Source organism: Heterodontus francisci, chromosome 36 (genome assembly GCF_036365525.1).
Source record: "Heterodontus francisci isolate sHetFra1 chromosome 36, sHetFra1.hap1, whole genome shotgun sequence".
NCBI lineage: Eukaryota > Metazoa > Chordata > Chondrichthyes > Heterodontiformes > Heterodontidae > Heterodontus > Heterodontus francisci.
This window is the reverse complement of record NC_090406.1, coordinates 33,454,224-33,477,652: the sequence shown is the minus strand read 5'-3', so window position 1 is coordinate 33,477,652 and position 23,429 is coordinate 33,454,224. Positions and strand designations below refer to the sequence as shown.

General features: G+C 43.1%; 1 protein-coding gene across 11 annotated transcripts in view; it reads right to left on the bottom strand.

The window, feature by feature from the left end:
* LOC137351735 (phosphatidylinositol 4-phosphate 5-kinase type-1 gamma-like) overlaps positions 1–23,429 on the bottom strand; it is a 214,556-nt gene that overhangs the window by 28,308 nt on the left and 162,819 nt on the right. For 9 of the 11 annotated variants that reach the window (XM_068016487.1, XM_068016490.1, XM_068016486.1 and 6 more), the window contains one exon: positions 20,041–20,188. In XM_068016487.1, the coding sequence (XP_067872588.1) occupies positions 20,041–20,188 (148 nt within the window). Of the gene's footprint in view, positions 1–3,293; positions 3,378–12,261; positions 12,690–20,040; positions 20,189–23,429 lie in introns of those variants that run through there. The other 2 variants (XM_068016491.1, XM_068016492.1) reach the window with 2 other exon arrangements.

Sequence of the window (23,429 nt, the reverse complement as noted above, 5' to 3'; positions counted from 1 at the left end):
CAACAGAATATGGTAATTACACCAATATACATATCAGTGGTAGGGAAAATATTGGAAAAAATTCTGAGGAACAGGATTAATCTCCACTTGGAGAGGCAGGGATTAATCAAGGATAATCAGCATGGCTTTGTCAGGGGGAGATCATGCCGAACAAATTTGATTAAATTTTTCAAGGAGATGACTAGGTGTGTAGATGACGGTAAAGCAGTTGATGTAGTCTACATGGACTTCAGTAAGGCTTTTGATAAGGTACCGCATGGGAGATTGGTCAAGAAGGTAAGAACCCATGAGATCCAGAGCAATTTGGCAAATTGGATCCAAAATTGGCTTAGTGGCAGGAGGCAGAGGGTAATGGTCAAGGGTTGTTTTTGCGATTGGAAGCCTGTGACCAGTAGTGTACTGCAGGGATCAGTGCTGGGACTCTTGCTGTTTGTAGTGGACATTAATGATTTAGACGTGAATATAGGAGGTATAATCAGTAAGTGCGCAGATGACACGAAAACTGGTGGTGGCGTAGTGAGGAGGATAGCCTTAGATTACGATATAGATGGGCTGGTAAGATGGGCAGAGCAGTGGCAAATGGAATTTAATCCTGAGAAGTGAGAGATGATGCATTTTGGGAGGGCTAACAAGGCAAGGGAACATACAATGGATGGTAGGACCCTAGGAAGTAGAGGGTCAGAGGGAGCTTGGTGTACTTGTCCATAGATCACTGAAGGCAGCAGCACAGGTAGATAAGGTGGTTAGGAAGACATATGGGATGCTTGCCTTTATTAGCCGAGGCATAGAATATAAGAGCAGGGAGGTTATGATGGAGCTGTACAAAACGTTAGTTAGGCCACAGCTGGAGTACTGTGTACAGTTCTAGGCACGACACTATAGGAAGGATGTGATTGCACTGGAGAGAGTGCAGTGGAGATTCACCAGGATGTTGCCTGGGCTGGAGCATTTCAGCTATGAAGGGAGACTGGATAGGCTAGGGTTGTTTTCCTTAGAGCAGAGAAGGCTAACAGGGGGACCTGATTGAGGTATACAAAATTATGTAGGGCGTAGACAGGAAGAAACTTTGCCCCTTAGCGGAGGTGTCAATAACCAGGGGGCATAGATTTAAGGTAAGGGGCAGGAGGTTTAGAGGGAATTTGAGGAAAAAAATTTCACCCAGAGGGTGGTTGGAATCTGGAACACACTGCCTGAAGGGGTGGTAGAGGCAGGAATTTAAATGAACACTTGAAACGCCATAGCATACAAGGCTACGAGCCAAGTGCTAGAAAATGGGTTTAGAATAGGTAGGTGCTTGATGGCCGGCACCGACATGATAGGCCAAAGGGCCTGTTTCTGTGCTGTATAACTCTGACTCTATAATAGGTTAATTCTGCAAAAGCAGCTGGACTATAGGCAGTGTAATGCATCACCAATATCAATTTCTCTACAAATGTGTAAATATCAATATGTCTAATAAATAATAGGCCAGTTCAAATTTAGTTTGCATCATATTTTTCATGTTCTACAAAGGCAATGGACAAAAGTTAGCCACCATAGAAGTTCACAGGGAAGAAAAATTGATATATTGGTGGCAAACCCACAGCCATGTACATAAAACAATATAATTTCACAACCAACCAACCTTAAAATAACTCAAACTGCCAGAATATTAGTTTATGCATTTGGCAGCAGCTGAATGCACAAGTTTGTTAAAATTTATAAAGAAAGACTTTTGTGAAAATACTGCAAGTCAATGTTAAAGGCTTTTGTTAACTATTACCCCATGTGGCCCAATGAGAATAAGGGTTCAGGTGAAGCCTGGGAACTTGTGACCATATTGTTATCGAGAGAGTATTAAAAATAAGTTTTTAGCAAAAGCCTTTAAGGTATATCAAATATTTCAGATCAGGCTATCAACCACTTCCTTTACTCATTACTACAATACATGCACTAGGCAATTCAAAGCTGCATGATCTCAAATTTTCCACTACAAACCTTCAAGTGGTCATGACAGGAGAAAAAGGTCCAATGATGAATACACATGTAGCTATCACCAGCACAAAGTAAGCTACCTGTATGCTCTGGCTGGAAAATGGTGCCCTGCTTTCCAAGACTAGGAAAAAAATAACTGTTTAAGAGCCAGAAACACGGTTGTGTTAGATTAGGTATGTTTTCTGGGAAAACAGGAGACTTCAAGGCATTCTAATTGGATCTTTCAAAATTATGGCAAAACTGATCTCGGCAAATTGTTCACTCTTGTGAAGGGATTAAATACCAGTTCAAGATGAGGAGGTTAGAAATATGGTAGAATATTTTCACCCTAAGGTAATGATGTGAATAGTATAAATGGAATGGGGCATCAATCAGATGTATTTCTGGAGAGAAAGAGAAGAGATTGAGGTGGATGGTAAGAAAGGGTGTGGGGATTGATTTACGAAAAAGGATTTTTTTGGGGGGCGGAAGGGGGCCTAATGACCTTTCGGTTCCTAAAAATTCTTAAGTTCTTATTTTACAGTTTTCTGCAATGTTCTATTCACTTTGTTGCTGATTACTCCTTACCAACCTGTGTCTTCTAGAATACACTGTGGATACATACAGGATAAGGACAGCACAAGTACTGCAGCTACAGAAGTTTCACAGGACAACAGATTTCTTTTCACAAAAAAAAACCTGGTCAACAACTACGGTAACGAAGGTCCCCGTTTAAAAATACTGCAACAGGTGGTTTGACCGGACCTTGCAACAGAAAATAACATGGTGGTGTAGTAAATAAAATACGGACTGCACCTTTCTGATTGGGAAATTCTGAAGCTACAATAAGTTTCTGAAGATTAGTACATCTTTTCCATCCGGCACATAAATAGGAAATCCTTATGTTTAAAAATGATAAAAATTGAGATCACGAAGCCTTTGTATATTTTACTATACAATAATAATGGCATAGTAAAATACAATTATTTAAATACCCATACCCAAAGCCATGCACCCAGCATTAGTGCTGAGTTGAATGTTCATTGTATACCAAATGTAACATCTGTATGCTTCCTCTATTTGGAAATAGACGCTTGACGAACACTGACCAAGGGTACAAGGGTTATTTCAAAGTTCAACAATATATCATACAGAGTGTTGTTCACTCAATAAATATTAGTTTATATAAAGAGAAAGACAAAAGGCGAAGAAGTTAATGAATAAATTGAATACCATTTCCAGTTTATATTCAACTCAGTACTAATCCTCCATATCACCACACCTGCTTTGGTACCTACTCTTAAAGCAAGTTTTTGAAGGAAACTGAACATTACACTTACAGTTTCACTTTCTCCGTCTGAAACTGAACGGACGCGAGAGCCATAGTGAAGAGGAGAGTAAATCCAGACCCTCTCTTCTGCACACTGAATAGCCGGAATGAACAGGAGACACAAGAAGAACAGAAATAATGGAAAACACCAAAAGAGAGAAAGAAAGGCAGTAATAGGTGAGAAACAGGTCATATATTACATATATATCCAGAGTATGAATACAGGAAAGCTAAAAAGAATATGTCAGCAGAACTGTTGACAGCAGTGAAACCGTTTTGTAGTGCAGTGGCTTGTATGTTATCTCCATAAAATATTGAATTCTAGCAAGTGTAGATTTATCTTTGGAAAAAAAGATATATTCAGCCTCATTTTGGTACATTAAAATAAAATGGTACAAAACCATAACGTTACGTCCAGTTTATGTTCAAGTTAAAACTAATATTCTATCTTTCTCAATCAAAGCAATAACTAGTTACCACCCCTTCCATTCTAATCTACTAATATTACCTCAATGGAAATCAATAGTACTCCTTAGGAATTTTTTCTTCAAAAGGAAATTACCTGCATAAAAGAACGGCTAATGGATACCATTACAATTCATAAAAGACTGCTAAATATTTTGCAACACAGTACCTTTTTCTCATATAGCAGGATACATTCTTGCAAAGGGGGAATACATTCATTAAGTTTCTTGCTAGTAGTCGAGGCAAACAAAACCAGGAATACTCCAGACTCAATTCATAGGCTGTGTTCAGTTAGCTTATAGGGAAGCTACACTGGTTTAGGCATACTTGGACTTGGGATAGAGGGAGAAGAGAATACATCTGATTCTCATCACTAGTAAGTGAGTGTGAGTGAAGAGTGGAATGAAAGTGCGGGCGTATGCATGTGTACAGATGCGCACACATCCCATGCAGAACAGAATCGGCCATTGCAGTCAAAAAACCTGCTGAACCACTGTGGTCAAATAACCTGCTATCAGCATCAGCATTCACATATGAATGCGCACTTCGGGGAAGTTTACTCCTGTGGCATGATTCTCTGGAAAGGGGGTATCGACATCTTCAGGGGTGAAGGAGGGAAAACGGATGAGAAAAAAAATTAAATAGTTGTGCAACAAATTTGACATTTCCCTCCATGCTTGCAGATCATTCATGGTACTTTCTTAATCCCGCTGTCTGGGATGAGTCCTCTTTATTCAGCAGAACAGATATCTATAGAGATGCAACTGATGGGTAACATGGCTTTTCTCAGATATCATAGCTATCATTTTGATATCATTCACTCTGTTATTGTTGAATGAAATATTTGAAGAAATCCTATTGAAATATAAACCCTCATCAAGTCAAAGCTATGCATGTAACACAGCCACTTCATGAATACAAATGAATGAGCATTGACTCAGGCTTTAATCACACTCTACTTAAACTCCACTAAGATGTAACCAGCCACAGGACTTGCAAATTATTTTAGCAAATTTAGGATACCTGGTGTCAGCACCAAGTGTTGTTAAGGCCAGTAGAACATGGGTGAGATAGAGAAAGCTTCTACAATACTGTTCAATCCATTGCACCCAAATCAGGTACAGCACAGTCAGATACAAGATAAAGCTCTCTCTACACCATCCCAACAATGTACTTCAACCCCAATCTCAGCAAAGTACTCTCTACTGCAAGAGTGACATTTTCATTTTTCCAATAACAGCATCCTGCGAGATAGCCAATTTAATGCCAAAAGAGAGAGATTTTTGCACTACTGCCTATGGATACTAGGAACTAAGTTGAGACCAGCCAAACTCATCTCAGAGGATGCTTGTGGCAAGGAGATGGGAAACTTTCATCCCATCAATCTGATCAGGTTTCCAACCAAATCTAAGCATTGAAAAGGTACTTTACTAACTGAATGCAACACCAATTAATACTTTATATTGAACTCTTAAATGGATAGTAATGGCACCACAGACTAGAGGAAAGAAACAGAACCTGAGGCTATTCTTACAGCATTTTTCCAATAATTTATTTGACTTCTGGTGCTCTCTGGTTAATGATAACATGCTGAAAGTGGAAAAGAAATGAACTTATCAGATATGTTGTTCTTCACTTGTAACCTCTTTTTAAGAGTGCAACTAATTAACCTTTTTACCAATATATTGGCTATATTCCCATCATTTACAATGCCTTTTAAGACTATAACTAAGGAGCCCCAATACCAAAATAAATCCATGTGCATTTGAACAAAATAGAACATTAAACCATTTCAGGAAGGTGGTCACTTCTGGACTTGCTGGTGGCTGTCAAAGTAAACTTCTATTCTCTAAACCAGATCGGAATTAATGAGGAGGACAAAATAATAAACAATGATAACAATGATCCAATGTATCTTGCCAGAAATAATACTTCAAGCTGAAATACTGGATTGAGAAATCCAACTGCATTTTTCAAGCTGGCTAAGTATTGAATTCAAATCCCACTTCACATTTCAATAATGTCTCGCTTTTGTATCACCAAACTTTGCATCCGCTTGTGATTTTATTTATATGTAAAATAAATGTAGGAAGACTAAAGAATTGAGTGTGTGAAAAACCCTATTGGTATTGTACCAATATGAACTTTTGGAAAAATCTTGCTTCTCTCTCCATCTCATGATCCCAAGTGGCAGAATTTTGCTAATCTAACTCTATTGACACACCAACTTTAGTGCTGGCGAAACAGAAACTGTTTTGCTGCAATGAAAATACACTCCAAATTTAGTGCTGCTCTACGTTTCCACTACCAATAGTGGACTGAAGACTAGTTTCAAACATTTATAATATTGGTATGGTAAACAAGGATAAAACAAAACTTAAGAACACAAGTGCTGAACATAAAACACTGAAGTGATGGAAGATCAATTCAGCTACACTCTAGGAAGGTTTTTAAATTAAAAACGACTTACACTCTCATCAGAAATTGAAGTGGCTCGGGAACAACTGCGCTGTGGAGAATAAATCCAGTACTTTCCATCCGTAAACTGGATGGTGTGAGAAAAACACGACACATGAACAGGAAAGGAGAAAGCGATGGTGAAAAGAAAGAATTAAAACAATATAAATGAGGGAAATGAAGAGAAAATGCAAAGTAGTAAAGTTAACAAAAAGAAAAGAATAGTAGTCCTAATTCTGCATTACTTGATCCCAAAACATCCTAGGTACCTAGCTACAACATTAGCCTTCACAAACCTCTAATTTTTTTTTAAACTATCTGCAGACCTGGTGGCCTAGGAACTATGACACTCTGGGGAAAGAACAATCTATGCCTCATTCCAGTAGCACTCCTTCCTATGTTCCCTCAAAAAAGTGATTGCCAGTCTGGCCTGGTTGTCTAAGGAAACAGCTGTTTCTTTAACATTTAGTAAAGATGGACACAAACAAGATCAAAAGAGCAACTGAGGCCTTTCGGAGGTTAATGATAGTGCAGAAATCGGATCAAGTGGATTGACAAATGGTAAAAAGGTGAAGGCAAAAGAAGGAAATAATTAATATGTCTTCAACTATAACTTCTGCAAAGAAGTGTCACAATAGTGTATTCACACAAGGATCAACCAACTTTTTCGATTTAGAAAAATGCAATCTATGGTAATCAAAGGTTTTGCACAAATAATCTCAGTGGGTGACCTAAGATACATAAAACTAGCATTATTGTGAAGCTATTAACTAGGTTAGATGATTCCTCCCAGGTTCCGACACAAGGTAAGTTACACCTCAGTTTTCTGGACACCATGTTCTACTTATATGGCTGCTCGCTGCACTGCATTATTGTGGACACATATCTAGGATGTTTGTTTATTTAGTCTTGAATCCAGTACCAGCATGTACTAGTGTGGATTAGGTGGCTCAGTGATAGCACTCTCAACTTGGGAGTCAGAAGTTTGTGGCTTAAGTCCCACTCCAGATACTTACACACACAATCTAGGCCACGCTCAAGTGAAGTAGTGAGGAATGCTGCAGACAGTAGTGTCTCCTTGTCTTTCCTGACCTCCCTACAGCCTTTAACACAGTTGGCCATACCATCCTTCTCCAATGCCTCTCCACTGCCACCTTGCTAGGTGGGACTGCACTCGCCTGGTTCCATTCTTATCGATCTAATCGTAGCCAGAGTATCACTTGCCATGGCTTCTCTTCCTACTCCCTCTGATGTCCCCTAATGATTCATCCTTAGCCCCCTTCCATTTCTCCATCTACATACTGCCTCTTGGTGACATCATCCGAAAGCACAGTGATTGCTTTCACATGTACACGGACAACATCCAGCACTACCTCACCACCCGTTTCTCCGACATCCAGTACTGGATGAGCAGAAATTTCCTCCAATTAAATACTGGGAAGACTCAAACTATTGTCTTCAGTCTCTACTCCGAACTCTGTTCCCTGCTTACCAACTCCATCCCTCTCCCTGGCAATGGCAACTATCTGAAGTTGGACCAGACCGTTTGCAACCTTGATGTTATAAGCTTCCGATCAAATATCAGCACCATCACTAGAACCCCTGGCCGTAATTATACCATAATCGCTGGCTCCGGCACAGGTGGAACTCAAACGGATGCGGCCTCCATTCCCACGCTGTGTCTCCTATCCACCGGCACCACGCGCGGGGCAGCCAATTAGCAGCCCCACGGCGTAACCGGACCTGAATCGGCTGGTGCGGGCGGGAAGATAAACATCATTGGGGGCGGAGCCACATCCGGGAATGTCTGATGTAAACCCTTGAAAAATGTTTACCTCAATGACAATTGACCATTGTTTAAAAATCTGCAGTAGTAGTTGTGGTTCACTGAAAGGCTACAGTTCTGTTAGTGCAGAAGGAGTTAGAGATTTAAACATAGGTGGAGGAAGTCATGGAGGGGTGACCCACTCGCTCAGCTCCCCGTTTTTCAGATGATTCACTACAGGTCCCCCTTCAGGCGGTTGAGGAGAGGCGTGATATCCTCTTCAACCCAGATGGTAGAAGGCGACCGTCGACAGTGACAAAGAGGGCTTGGCTGGAGGTCGCAGAGGAGGTCAGCAGCCGTGGCGTCGCTCAGCGCACATGGATACAGTGCCGCAAGCGCCTCAATGACCTGCTTCGCTCGGCCCGGGTAAGGGGCATTCCTCATTCATCTAATCGTTATTTTGTCAAGGAAGGGTGTATTTGTATTCATGATGCAATGTGGAACCCCTGCATGATCATTGCCTGGCTGCCTCCTTGCATTGGGGTGCAAGATGGGCATATGTGAGATGAACATTAAGGAGGGATTAATGAGGGCACGCACAGCAATGGCACAGCAGTTAAAAGCCACATCAACCCATTTGGGTGATTGCGTGAAATGCGCACACAAATGTTTGACCTAATTTTTTTCTTTCATTAGGAAAAGAGGGCACACAACGCCTGAGGGGGGTCCCGGACAGGTGGTGGTGTGGCCTGTCCAGCATTCCTCAGTAGAATGGAGGAGGACGCATTGATGATAGCAGGGGAGGAAGGAGGACAAGCCGTAGCAGATGGCGAGGCCGATGGACAGGGCCATGATCGTGAGTGATCCAGAAAGTGGTGTATTAGTGCATTTCAGGGGGGCAGGGTGGGGGAGGTTGATGGGCCAATGTTGTTTTGAGTTACTAATGAACATAATTAAGCCCTCAAAGGTCCCATCACACTGATGTGACCATAATGGACTCAAATACATGTTCTCCACTCTGGCTTTCTGATCAAACTGATTTTCCCAGCCGGTGACCGACTGCATGGAACAGGAAGCGTCTCAGTTGTACCACCATCCACCTCTGAAGTTGAGAAGGGCGCCTCAGAGCAGCAAGCTGATGACTTGCCCATGAGAACATCCATTTGGCGGGAGATGTTGCAGGTGCAGCAAGCGGTCCTTGATAATCTGGCGGAGCTGCCTGAGACAATGCGCGGAATTAATCAAATTCTGGCTCCATCCATCCAGGAGTATGACTTCTGCTCACTCTCAGGCAATTGAACATCTGGCTTCCCCCATTGACAGATTGGTGGCTGCAGTGGAAGGGCCAGTTCTGGATGCACTTCGTGATGTCAGATCGATTGTGGCCTCCTTGGATCAGAGCATCAGAGAGTGGAATCTGATGCGCTGGCGCCAGGTCGAGGCCGCTCAACCCTCTGATGTCACCATTGAGGATCATCAGAGCCTCACGAGGGCACAGGGGCAGCAGATCGCATATGGGAGCTCCTCTCAGGGTGCCTCTGATGCATCCTCCAGCTCCTTGCTCCCTCTACCAGGGACAAAGAACAAGGAAAATTACAGGACAGGAACAGGCCCTTCGGCCCTCCAAGCCTGCGCCGATCCAGATCCTCTATCTAAACATGTCGCCTATTTTCTAAGGATCTGTATCTCTTTGCTTCATGCCCATTCATGTATCTGTCTAGATACATCTTAAAAGACGCTATCGTGCCCGCGTCTACCACCTCCGCTGGCAACGCGTTCCAGGCACCCACCACCCTCTGCGTAAAGAACTTTCCACGCATATCCCCCCTGAACCTTTCCCCTCTCACTTTGAACTCGTGACCCCATGTAATTGAATCCCCCACTCTGGGAAAAAGCTTCTTGCTATCCACCCTGTCTACACCTCTCATGATTTTGTACACCTTAATCAGGTCCCCCCTCAACCTCCGTCTTTCTAATGAAAATAATCCTAACCTACTCAACCTCTCTTCATAGCTAGCGCCCTCCATACCAGGCAACATCCTGGTGAACCTCCTCTGCACCCTCTCCAAAGCATCTACATCCTTTTGATAATGTGGCGACCAGAACTGCACGCAGTATTCCAAATGTGGCCGAACCAAAGTCTTATACAACTGTAACATGACCTGCCAACCCTTGTACTCAATACCCTGTCCCATGAAGGAAAGCATGCCGTATGCCTTCTTGACCACTCTATTGACCTGCGTTGCCACCTTCAGGGAACAATGGACCTGAACACCCAAGTCTCTCTGTACATCAATTTTCCCCAGGACTTTTCCATTTACTGTATAGTTCACTCTTGAATTGGATCTTCCAAAATGCATCACCTCGCATTTGCCCTGATTGAACTCCATCTGCCATTTCTCTGCCCAACTCTCCAATCTATCTATATTCTGATGTATTCTCTGAAAGTCCCCTTCACTATCTGCTGCGCCACCAACCTTAGTGTCGTCTGCAAACTTGCTAATCAGACCACCTATACTTTCCTCCAAATCATTTATGTATATCACAAACAACAGTGGTCCCAGCACGGATCCCTGTGGAACACCACTGGTCACACGTCTCCATTTTGAGAAACTCCCTTCCACTGCTACTCTCTGTCTCCTGTTCTTTATCCATCTAGCTAGTACACCCTGGACCCCATGCGACTTCACATTCTCCATCAGCCTACCATGGGGAACCTTATCAAACGCCTTACTGAAGTCCATGTAAATGACATCTACAGCCCTTCCCTCATCAATCAACTTTGTCACTTCCTCAAAGAATATGATCAGCGAAATCCCAGGGTGTTACAGGGTACTCATGAGATTTCTCAGGAGAACCCGGAGATGCCGGGGCCCTCACGGCCGCGAGCAAGCAGAGGACGTCCGCCAAAGTCATCACAAGCAGGGCAGCAAACAGTTCAGCCACCTGCCTCTGGTGTGTCTGGTGGCGAGGGAACATGCACCCGAAAGAGCACTCGGAAAAGATTTAAGAAATCACTTTAACATCACTAATGGTTCACAGGGTGAATTGAAAGGTTTTTTATTTGAGTGTATTATAAAATATTGTAATAAAATCTGGTTCTCTGAGATTTTGTCATGGCTTTCCTGAAGTCAATTCCAACATCGTTGCTCAACAAAAGTAGTTCAACATGTGAGGTCTCACACCTGGGTGGCGTTCCTCATGATGTGAAGGATTGCATCGTTGCATTCTCTCTCCCCTTGAAGGTGAGTGAATTTGCCCTTTCAGAGCTTCATAATTAGTCTTGTCATATGGTAATCCCAATTGTGCGAAAATTTACAGACTCTCAATGGAAACGTCTGCCTCTTAAAGACACCCTTGTCTATCGAGCACTTAGATCCAAATTAAATTCAGCTTCCTCTCCATGACCATCAAGTCAGTGGTGTCCAGCTTCATCATCAGAAACATCATCGTCATCTGATGACACATCGCGATGACACTGATCCTTCTCCAGTGCCTTTCCATTTTCAGTCGCCAGGTTATGCAAGGCACAGCAGACGACAATTATTCTTGCAACCCTTGAAGGTGCGTACTGCAATGCTGCACCTGAGCGGTCAAGACACCTGAACCTCATCTTAAGCAGGCCTATAGTTTGTTCGATGGTCACTGTGGTGGCCGCATGGCTCTCATTGTATCGTTCCTCCGCATGACCCCTTGGATTCCTCACTGGTGTCATGAGCTATGTCTTCAGAGGATAACCCCGTCGCCAAGTATCCATCTCTCCATTCTGTCTGGAGGCCTGAAAAGTGCAGGTACGTGGGAGTTTCGGAGAACGAAGGCATCATGACAAATCCCAGGGTAACGTGCACACACCTGCATGATTCTCTGACGCTGATCACAGACGAGCTGAACGTTCATTGAATGGTATCTCTTGCGGTTAACCAATACCCCCAACTGACCTTTTGGGGCTCTGAAGGCCACATGAGCAGAGTCTATCACGCCCTGTTCCATTGGAAACCCAGATATAGTGCTGAAGCCTCTGGCTCTCTCAGCCTCACAAGTGTTGTCTGCCTTGAACATGATGAATTGGTTACCACGTTGGAACAATGCATCAGTCACAACCTTGATGCAGTGGTGCGCTGCTGCTTGTGAGACTCCGCACAAGTCTGCTGCTGAGGCTTGGAATGAGCCAGACGCACAGAAGTTAAGAGATATTGTAACTTTTAGAGCGACCGGCATTGGATGGCCTCCGATACAGTTTAAGGAAACATCCGCTGCCAACATCTCACAAAGAGATGTGACAGTCTCCCGTGACAGCCGCAGTCTTCTTCTGCACTGGCGATGACAGCTGCAGGTAGCTCAGAAGCAGCCGGTATGCCCCTCCTGGTGGGTAGGCACGTATCCTGACATGTGTTCACTAACGGGCAACTCTGCCACCAGCTCTCCCTCCCACATCACGCTGGTGCACTGAGTCAGCTTGTTGCACGTTCCCCTGCACATTTGTCCTTCTGTCCCTCATAGGGGCATGGTCCTCCTCATCTGATGATCCACCTCCACATTGAACAATTCCCATTGCTGTACTACTCACCAGATGCTCTGACCACAGGTATTAGCTTCCAGCAGTTAGGACTGGCTCACGAGATCCCCTTCCTTTCACCACATAAATCAAAGTTGATGGGTCCCCATCAGCAGTGCAGAACACTCAGATGAATCCTTTAGCAGTAGTTGCAAGTCACACACCTTGTCAGGATATACAAATAGCATTAGAATTATTTCAGAGTAAAACTGAAAATTGTACTTCCAACTCCCTCCTGAATCAATGCCTGCCGCCCTTATGTAGCTGCCGGCTGGCCGACGCCCCACGAGCCGATTTACGGACGTTAAATCAGACCTCATACGTAAAATTGTAGTCAATTGCTTTGTAAACGACCTCAATTATCTTTCAATTGCTTGTAAACAGGCGGAGAGCGCAGACTCGCTCACGCTCGACTTCCAACGTTGGTAAAATGACGTCTGTGCGTAATGATGCCGGGGACACGGCCCGACGTCATCGCGCTTCATTTTACTATCCGGACGTCTCCGAAGAGACACGTTTAATGCCGGTAAAATTCCGGCCCCTATTTTCTCCACTAACATTGCCGAACGTTGTCCGTACCTCAGCTCAGCTGCTGCTTAAACCCCCATTCATGCCTTTGTTCTCTTTAGAGTTGCTACTCCAACGCACTCCTGGCTGGTCTCGCACATTCTACAGTCTATAAACTTGAAGTCTGTCGACCATATCATTATGTACACCAAGTCACGTCCGATGCTCGCTGACCTACATTGGCTTCTGTTCAAGCAACGCCTCGATTTTACAATTCTCACCATGTTTCCAATTTCCGCAACAACCTTGTCCTTCCGTAATCTCCTCCAGCCCCACAACCCTTTGAGTATCTGCGCTCATCTAATTCTGGCCTCGAGAATCCTTGATTCTAATTGCTCCACCACTGGTGGATGTGCTTTCAAATGCCTAGTCCCTAACCGCTTTCTTCCTTTAAGATGCTCCTTAAAACCTACCTCTTTGACCAAGCTTTTGGTCATCTGCCCTAATATCGCCTTATGTGGCTCAGTGCCTCATTTTGCTTTATAATGCTCTGTGAAGCACCTTGGGACGTTTTATTGCTTTAAAGGTGCTACAGAAATGGAAGTTGTTGTTGTTGGGCCATTAAACTGAGGCTCTGCTGGACCCCTCAGGTGGATGTAAAAGAGTGGGTGAGTGCTTTTGGTGAAGGGCAATTAGCTACAAATCCCACTTCTCGTCACTATCCTAATGACGCAGACATCAAATGAGTATGTGTGGATGTGCAGTTATGCCAGAATATGACTCAACTGTGATCAGCCCTATGGTTGAACAGACTGCCAACACTGAATGTCTAACCCTAGGCGAGGTATCCGAGGATGGCCAGAACCTGTAGAATTGCTAACCCAACACCATTCAGGACTGGAGGGAAGAAAACTGATAAGAAAATAAGGGATAATCAGAACGCTGGATTGAATTTCTTTTAACTTCCGAGTTAGATATAATACACAAGAGAACAATTTCTTCCTAACTCTTTTCACTAGCACTTCCGCCTGAATGCATTTATATTCAATTCCTAAACTGGAGTATGCATCATCTTTTGTGCTAAAATGGAAAAAAAAAAAATCAGGTTTAATCTGTTAAGAAATCTGAACAGTATTTTTGTGCTGGAAGCTTATGTGCGATAGCCAAATGTTCAGTGCACCACAGCGGAGAAATTCAGGGTAATTCCCTACATGGCAAGATCTGAAGCTTTGTCAGATCATCTGATCTGATGAGGCGCAGCAATTAGTGCATGTTCGAGCTATGTTGCTCCCATATGCGTCCTGGTGAGATTTTCAGCCGTGCCATAGATAGGGATCTTAGCATAGATATCCTTCCATGCTTTCAGTTAAGGTGCTTTTACTTTTGTTCTGAAATCTTGTTTTAGGAGACAGATTTGCACACACCATTCTCCCACTTTTAAACTGATTTTATATTGTACTAAAACATGCTTTTACTGGACTTCCAAGTCTTCAAGGATTTGTTTTATTTCTACTCTAGGCTATACCATTACCAGGGGAAGCTAGTGATCATCATTTAACAAACGTCTTACTCTCTGGGTTCCATAATGACACCAAAAGAGATCCATAAGAATAACATTGAATAATCAAGAATACTGTCTTAAGGCTATGACATATAGAGATTCACACCAAGAAAAGGTCAACCTCCAGTCACATGAACCCCTCCCTTATAATATATGCATTCCCTTTTTACATTCTGCGCTTTGTTTTGCGATCAAGGCAAGGGGTTTTATTGATCTTTGTTTAAAGAGAATTGGAATCTCTGCAATAGATCACACGCCCACGACCTCCCTTGTTGATATGCAGTGACAAAACTAGTCAAAACTTCTTACAGTTGACCCTTCTTTCTTTCTTTGGCCTCCTTATCTCGAGAGACAGTGGATAAGCGCCTGGAGGTGGTCAGTGGTTTGTGAAGCAGCGCCTGGAGTGGCTATAAAGACCAATTCTAGAGTGACAGACTCTTCCACAAGTGCTGCAGAGAAATTTGTTTGTCGGGGCTGTTACACAGTTGGCTCTCCCCTTGCGCCTCTGTCTTTTTTCCTGCCAACTACTAAGTCTCTTCGACTTGCCACACTTTAGCCCCGCCTTTATGGCTGCTCGCCAGCTCTGGCGGACGCTGGCAACTGACTCCCACGACTTGTGATCAATGTCACAGAACTTCATGTCGCGTTTGCAGACGTCTTTAAAGCGGAGACTTGGACGGCCGGTGGGTCTGATACCAGTGGCGAGCTCGCTGTACAATGTGTCTTTGGGGATCCTGCCATCTTCCATGTGGCTCACATGGCCAAACCATCTCAAGCGCCGCTGACTCAGTAGTGTGTATAAGCTGGGGATGTTTGCCGCCTCGAGGACTTCTGTGTTGGAGATACAGTCCTGCCACCTGATGCCAAGTATTCTCCGGAGGCAGCGAAGATGGAATGAATTGAGACGTCGCTCTTGGCTGACATACGTTGTCCAGGCCTCGCTGCCATAGAGCAAGGTACTGAGGACACAGGCCTGATACACTCGGACTTTTGTGTTCCGTGTCAGTGCGCCATTTTCCCACACTCTCTTGGCCAGTCTGGACATAGCAGTGGAAGCCTTTCCCATGCGCTTGTTGATTTCTGCATCTAGAGACAGGTTACTGGTGATAGTTGAGCCAAGGTAGGTGAACTCTTGAACCACTTCCACAGTTGACCCTTAATCAAAGGGTATTCACCAGGACCACTCTTTTTTTTTCTTGGGCCCAAGAGAAGGAGTTTGTGACTCCTGCTGGACAGGAGCCATTCATGTAAAAACCCGTTGACGCATTGACTATGCTGATTCCCATTTAGCAACTGGTGAGACTGAAGCCCAATTAAGGGAGGTCCATCAGTTAAGGACATTACTCATGTCAAACCTCTAATGATGGTGGTGAGATTTGACTCAGGAAACCTTAAAATTCAACACCTCATCACTGGGCTAACTCACTTGCTACTCCTTATTAAAAGAAACTAACTAATCTAGGTCCCACTATTAATATTCTTTCCCAATTACTGACTCTTCACCGAGTCTGCTGCTGTTTTCTCTGGAGGAGTGGATGGAATAGTTTATCACATGGCCTATCAGGTGCTGTGAGCATAATTTTTTTTTAATTCTTTGCCCTGCTGTTATAGACATCACAAAACTTGCAGCAATTAGCAGTTCTGTTATAGTTAGAGTGTTCATTTGAATATTTGCAACATATTTACTTTGGTTGCACAGGTGTCTGACATGTAAAAACTCACCATCTTTTAAAGACTGAAAACAAAGCTACTAAGAAATCCACAGGAGGTATATTTCTGTTTGCCCAATATGGAATACATACTTTTTCCTCAAAGGGACACACTCCACTTACCCAAGTTAGATGCAGTGAGTTGGCAAAAGCCCATGCTCAAGTAAGCACAGGTGTTATGCTGGAATTTAACCAACCAAAAAAACCAACAGCGACATGAGGAAAAACTTTATTTACGCAGCAAGTGGTTAGTTTAGAGATACAGCACTGAAACAGGCCCTTCGGCCCACCGAGTCTGTGCCGACCATCAACCACCCATTTTATACTAATCCTACACTAATTCCACATTATTACCACATCCCCACCTGTCCCTATATTTCCCTACCACCTACCTATACTAGGGGCAATTTATAAAGGCCAATTAACCTATCAACCTGCAAGTCTTTGGCATGTGGGAAGAAACCGGAGCACCCGGAGGAAACCCACGCAGACACAGGGAGAACTTGCAAACTCCACACAGGCAGTACCCAGAATTGAACCCGGGTCGCTGGAGCTAGGATCTACAATGCACTGCCTGGAGTTGTGTGGATTGCTGTCAGCATCTCCATCATTGGAATTTTGGAACATTGTTCCGATTGCAGCAATGGGATGCCATGAAAACAGTCAGATTGCCGCAAGATTCTAACAGGTGCACCAACGTCCTTTAGGTATGATAACTTGCCACTCCTCTCCACCTGGTCTGGGGTTACATGTGACTTTTCTCTACATTATGTGGTTGACTTTTAATGCCCTATGAAGTGGCCTAGCAAGCCATTTAATTGTTTATAAAGAATCGCCATTGCCACAAAAACTGCAGTAGTTTGGGAAGGCCCACTGCCACCTTTTCATGATAACTAGGGGCGAGCAATGAATGTAGCTTTCAAACCCTCGCCTAAATGCCCCAAGAGCAAATAACAAAATAATGTTTATCTGGCAGATGAGTTTTGGGATAGTGGGACAAGCATGCAATCCACTGACATGTTTATGTGGGTTCAAGCTCTGCTCCAGAGGCCTAAGCACATAATCCAGGCTAACACCGCAGTGCACAGCTGACTGAGTGCTGCACCGTTGGAGCAACCGTTTTTTTTTTGGATGAAACGTAAAACCGAGGCCCTGTCTGCCCTCTCAGGTGGGCATAAAAGATCTCATGGCATTATTTCAGGGAAGAGCAGGGTTGTTGCCCCTGGTGTCCTGGTCAATATTTATCCTTCAACCGATATCAATAAAACAGATGGTCATTATCACCTTGCTGTTTGTGGGAGCTTGGTGTGTGAATTGGCTGCTGTTTTCCCATGTTACAACAATGATTACACTTCAACAAGTACTTCATCAGATGCAAAGCGCTTTGGAACATCCTGAGGTTATGAAAGGTGCTTTATAAATGCAAACTCATTCTTTCTTTTACTACAGACAATTCCAGACCTTATTTCAACTACTGGTGGTGGGGTGGGGAGTAGTGGGGGGGTGGGGGGGGGGAAATGGGTGGAGGAGTGGTGGTAGATGGAGAGTAATACTCTACCTCAATTCCAAGCTTGGAAAATGGAAGCTGCACTAACACACAGGTTACATCAGGAAAATATCTTACACTGGGTGGCAGTGGTGCTAGTAGTTCAGAACCTCTAGATTAGGGAAGGCAAAAATGACCCTAGGCTCCTGATCACCATCCACTGACCTCTGGCTGAAAAAAGTGTGCATGTATGAATGGTGAGTAGGATTGGAATAGACTTGAGTTGTGATGCCCCAAGGGAATGGACTGATACTCAGTAAGCTCCATTTTGGTAGGAAGAATGAGAAGAGAAGAGAATAAAACATGGTGCACAATTCTGAGGGTGGGGGGAGGGGGGATGGAGGAACAGAAAGACCTGCGGGTATGTGCGTACAAATTGTTAAAGGTGACGGGGCAAGCAGTTAATCTGGCTTATGGGATCCTGGGCTTTATAAATAGAGTATAGCACAAAAGCAAGGAAGTTATGATAAACATTTATAAAACACTGGTTCCGCCTCAACTGGAGTAGTGTGTCCAATTTTGGCACCGCACTTTAGGAAGGATATGAAGGCTTTAAAGGGTGCAAAAAAAATTTGCCATGGTTCCAGAGATGAGGGACTTCAGTTACGTGGATAGATTGGAGAAGCTGGAGTTGTTCTCCTTAGAGAACAGAAGGTTGAGAGGAGATACGTTAGAAGTGTTCAAAATTATGAGGTGTCTAGACAGAGCAGATAGGGAGAAATTGTTCCCTCCCATTGAGGTAAGGGTCGAGAACCAGAGGACACCAATTTAAGGTGATTGGCAAAAGAACTAACGGCAACATGAGGGATTTTTTTTTTTTTAAGTGGTTGGGATATAGGATGCATTGCCTGACAGTGTGGCAGTGGCAATTGAATCAAGGTTTTCAAAAAGGAATTGGATAATTATCTGAAGAGAAAAAAATTTACAGGGCTCCAGGGAAAGGGCAAAGGAGTGGGACAAGCTGAGCTATTCGTGCAGAGAGCTGAATGGCCTCCTTCTGTGCCATAATGATTCTATAAAACCACGCTGCCTACCATCATAGTGCCCAGGTGAGCTTCCCACTGCTTGTTCATTCAGGACTACACTACCATTCACTCTATTGAACTGGAGTTGGAAAAATCCTAGTACCTAGTGACAGGTCTACATTTGTAGGTCCTATTAATAAGCCAAACTGGCCAGTCAATCAAAAGTGCTCTTGCGCCCTGCACACCTGCCTAGCTTAGGTATCAGATTACTAAGTCTGTTATAAAGGATTCTCTCTGCTCTAAATTTCCATCATCAGGCACATCATCTTGGAACCATTTCAATCCAAAAAAGATTTTAGTTTACCCCCCCACCCTCCAAATAAAACAGTCAGAAGTTGGTCATCAGGCAACAGACACGCACAGGTTTAAGCCTTTACCTGGGGGACAATAGATACCAGGAATTTTTCAAGGAGTACAGCGAGCAGCACAACTACCCATGAAATGTGAACTGTTCTGGGTACCATGCTGCTAGATTGGGAGCTGTGATATAAATAAAGAATGTGAAAGATGCAGACCCTAAACAAAAGTTCATGTAATTTTACAGGGTAGAAACTCATACTCCCTAACATAAAGGCAAACAGTTTTGACAAGTTAAACAGTTAGAATCTTTCAAATCAGTTTTAATTTTGTATATCTTACCAAATTCCCAATGATTGTCAAACACTCCACTACTGAATGAGACTAACTGACACTGTGTAAAGTTGATAGACATCACAAAACTCTCACGCGTGGTGTAGCTTAAAGCAAGAGATTCACTGATTCTGATACAGCTGACGCCATCATCATTGTAAGGAGAAGCTCGTACAAACCAGCTCTTTGGCTGGAGTTATGCACATGGCACAAATTTAAGTGAGATATCTTCATGGAGGGTTGTCGCATGTCATGACTTTGCTGCATTTGGCAGTTTCCTGAGTTATACTGCCACTTTTGCATTAATACATGCAGAATTACTTCATGTAGGTGGAACTATGACTGTACCCTTTATGAACACATACATTGTGCGCAGAATTCTTAAAACATACTTCTGCCAAAATTGTTAACTTCCTCTGGTACAGGACTGCTCAACATGTTTACATAAAATTCCTTTGTACACCATCTTTTTGACAACACATTTCTCCTACATACAAAATAAATCAAAAGTTGTCCTTTTCAGCAAAATATACTCACAAAATATATGTCTGTTACTGGGACTTCCTCGTCATCATCCTCTTCTGCCTCCTCAGAGGCATGGCTGGCTGCCTCAGAGATCTGGCTCACAGTGTCTGCTTCCAACGTAACAGTGGAACTTGTACGTGCAGATGCTGAAGGAACTTCCCTAAACAAAAAAACAAAGATTCTTATTCAAAGTTCAGAAGAGATCTAATGTGGACACATATGCAATTATACACTTACAAATTTTACTATCAAGTTATTGACTAACAAAAAGTGAACAGCAGTGGGCCTAACACCAATCCCTGGAGAACACAATCAGTAATGTAAGTGACCTTGAAGCATCTGCTCGAATATATATTATCCATGTTTATACACATTCACAGTACTAGGAACAGTGTGTTAATACACAAATGCGTATGCATAGTTATAATGCCAGACACAGTGCGCTATTACGCACTGGAATATACTAGGGAGAGTGTGCTAATACACATTCAAGTATAGTACTGGGTACAGTGTACTACCGCAGCCATGGGTATAACATGAGAACAGCGTACTAACATACATACATGGTTACGTTGTAGTAAATTGCAGTGCCACGCATCCAAGAACATACGATCAAGGAACAGGAATAGGCTGTTCGATCCCTCGAGCCTGCTCCACCATTCTATAAGATCATGGCTGATCTGTTTGTGGACTCAACTCTACTTTCTTGCCTACCCCTGATACCCTTTGACTCCCTTGTTTGTCAAGAATCTGTCTATCTCTGCCTGAAAAACATTCAATGACCCTGCCTCCATCGCTCTCCAGGGAAGAGAGTTCCACAGACTCATGATCCTCAGAGAAAAAAAATTCTCATCTCGGTCTTAAATGGGAGACCCCTTATTTTTAAAACTATGCCCCATAGTTTTAGTCTCTCCCACAAGGGAGAACATCCTTTCAACATCCACCCTGTCAAGTCCCCTTAGGATTTTATATGTTTCAATAAGATCACCTCTCATCCTTCTAAACTCCAATGAATGCAGACCCAACATGCCCAACCTTTCCTCATAAGATAACCCTCTCATCCCAGGAATCAGTCGAGCGAACCTTCTCTGAACTGCTTCCAATGCAATTATATCCTTTCTTAAGTAAGGAGACCAAAACTGTACACAATACTCTAGATGTGGTCTCACTAATGCCCTGTACAACTGCAGCAAAACATCTCCTCTTCTCTATTCCATTTCCCTTGCAATAAACAACAAGCAGTGGTAGAGGCAGGAATCCTCACAACATTTTAGCATCTAGATGAGCACTTGAAATGCCATAGCATACAAGGCTACAGGTCAAGTGCTGGAAAATGGGATTAGAATAGATAGGTGCTTGATGGCCGGCACGGACACGATGGGCCGAAAGGCCTGTTTCTGTGCTGTATAGCTATGACTCTATTGCATTTGCCTTCTTAATTACTTGCTGTACCTACATACTAACTTTTTGTGTACTCAGACACCCAGATCCCTCTGCAACTCTGAGTTCTTCAATCTTTCTCCATTTAAATAATATGTTGTTTTTCTATTTTTCCAGGCAAAGTGGACAAGTTCACATTTTCCCACATTATACTCCATCTGCCAAATCTTTGCCCACTCACTTAATCTATCTATATCCATTTGCAGAATCGTTATGTCTTCTTCACAACTTATTCTCCTACCTATCTTTGCGTCATCAGCAAATTTAGCAACCACAGAATTCAGAATATGCCCATCACTAACAGAGAATTATTTTAAAACAATTGACAGAAAAAATTTAGCTGTTATTGTACACAGATTACTGAATGACCAATGCAGAGAAGCCATAGCTGTAGCAAACAGGATTGTATTAATAGAACCATTCAGTACAAATCAAAAGGACAAATTATGTACTTATACAGGTCATTGGTTAGACCAGGGGCCGGAAACCTTTTTAAAAAAAAACTTGAGGAGCCTTTAAAAAAAAACATTGCCTAAAATAACTATTGGGAGCTGCAAGGCGAAAATTCAGCATTTCTAAACCAAATACATGGCAAATTGCCAAGTGTGTCTGGTAGAATGCATAATTTGCATACATAAATAAATGTATCAAATTTATGTATTAATAGAAAAAAAATCAAAATTATAATAGACCTAGCTCTGAACTATTGTGTTTTTTTGACTTTTTGCATCTTTTATTTTTTTCTTTGCATCTCCAGTATGCCATGTTCAGGTGCTCAGATTAGCCTTTATCCCCACAACAAAAACAGGGCTCTTACTTCTCTTGACTTGATTTTTTTTTAAAAAAAGGCATTTTTCATGATAATGTTACCCAACTGGAAAAGGTTGGGAGCCACAACCGACATGTTAAAGAGCTATTTGCGGCTCTGGAGCTGTAGGTTGCCGAACTCTGGGTTAGATTATATCTGGAGCACTAGACCCAGTTTTGGTCCACTTAATTGGTGGATGATATATTGGCCATGCAAAAGGTTCAGAGAAAAGCTATGAGAATGATTCTTAGATGAAAGAACCTTAGTTCCTCAGATAAGCTTAAACAGCTGGATCTATTTATTTCACAGCAACATACTTAGGGGTGACCAGATTGAGGTTTATACACTAACAAAAGGATTTCGTTGCATGGCTACTGATAGTTTCAGGAGGACCGGGGGCATGCATTTAAACCATGCAACAGGAGGAATAAGCTACATGTTAGGAGGTTCTTTCTCACTCCCACCCCTCCCACCAAAGAGAGTAGTGAGCCTCTGGAATCTGTTGCAGCCTTGTGTGGCGTGTGCTGCTCCAGGCATCATGGGTGTAGGGCAAGCTTAGTGAACCAGCTGGCCTTTTCCTGCCCTCACTTTTGGATGTTCGTATTACAGCACAATACTCAGATCGCATCAGACAGGGCAGGTGAAGCTGGCCTGGACTAATGTTCCAGAGACATGAGTGCAAATCCCACCATGACAGCTGGGAAATTTAAATTCAATTAAATGAAAAGTCTGAAATAAAAAGCTAGTACCAGCATGTGACCATGAAACTACTGGATTGTTGCAAACACCCATCTGGTTAAATGACTGTTAGGAAAGAAAAGATGATGTCCTTACCCAGTTTGGCCTGTGTGCGACTCCAAACCCACAACAATGTGGTTGACTCTTAACTACCCTCTGAAATGGTCCAACAAGCCACTTACTTGCATCAAACCAGCACGAAAAAGTCTAAGAATAAAACTGTGCACACCACTCGGCATTTACCAAAGCTCTGGACACAGACACACCCAGCCCAGTTGACCCCAAAAAGTCCTCCTCACTAACATCTGGGGGCTTATGCCAAATTGGGAGCATTCTCCTACAGACTAGTCAAGTAACAGGCTATCATAGTCATACTCACAGAATCATACCTTTCAACAATGTCCCAGACTCCTTC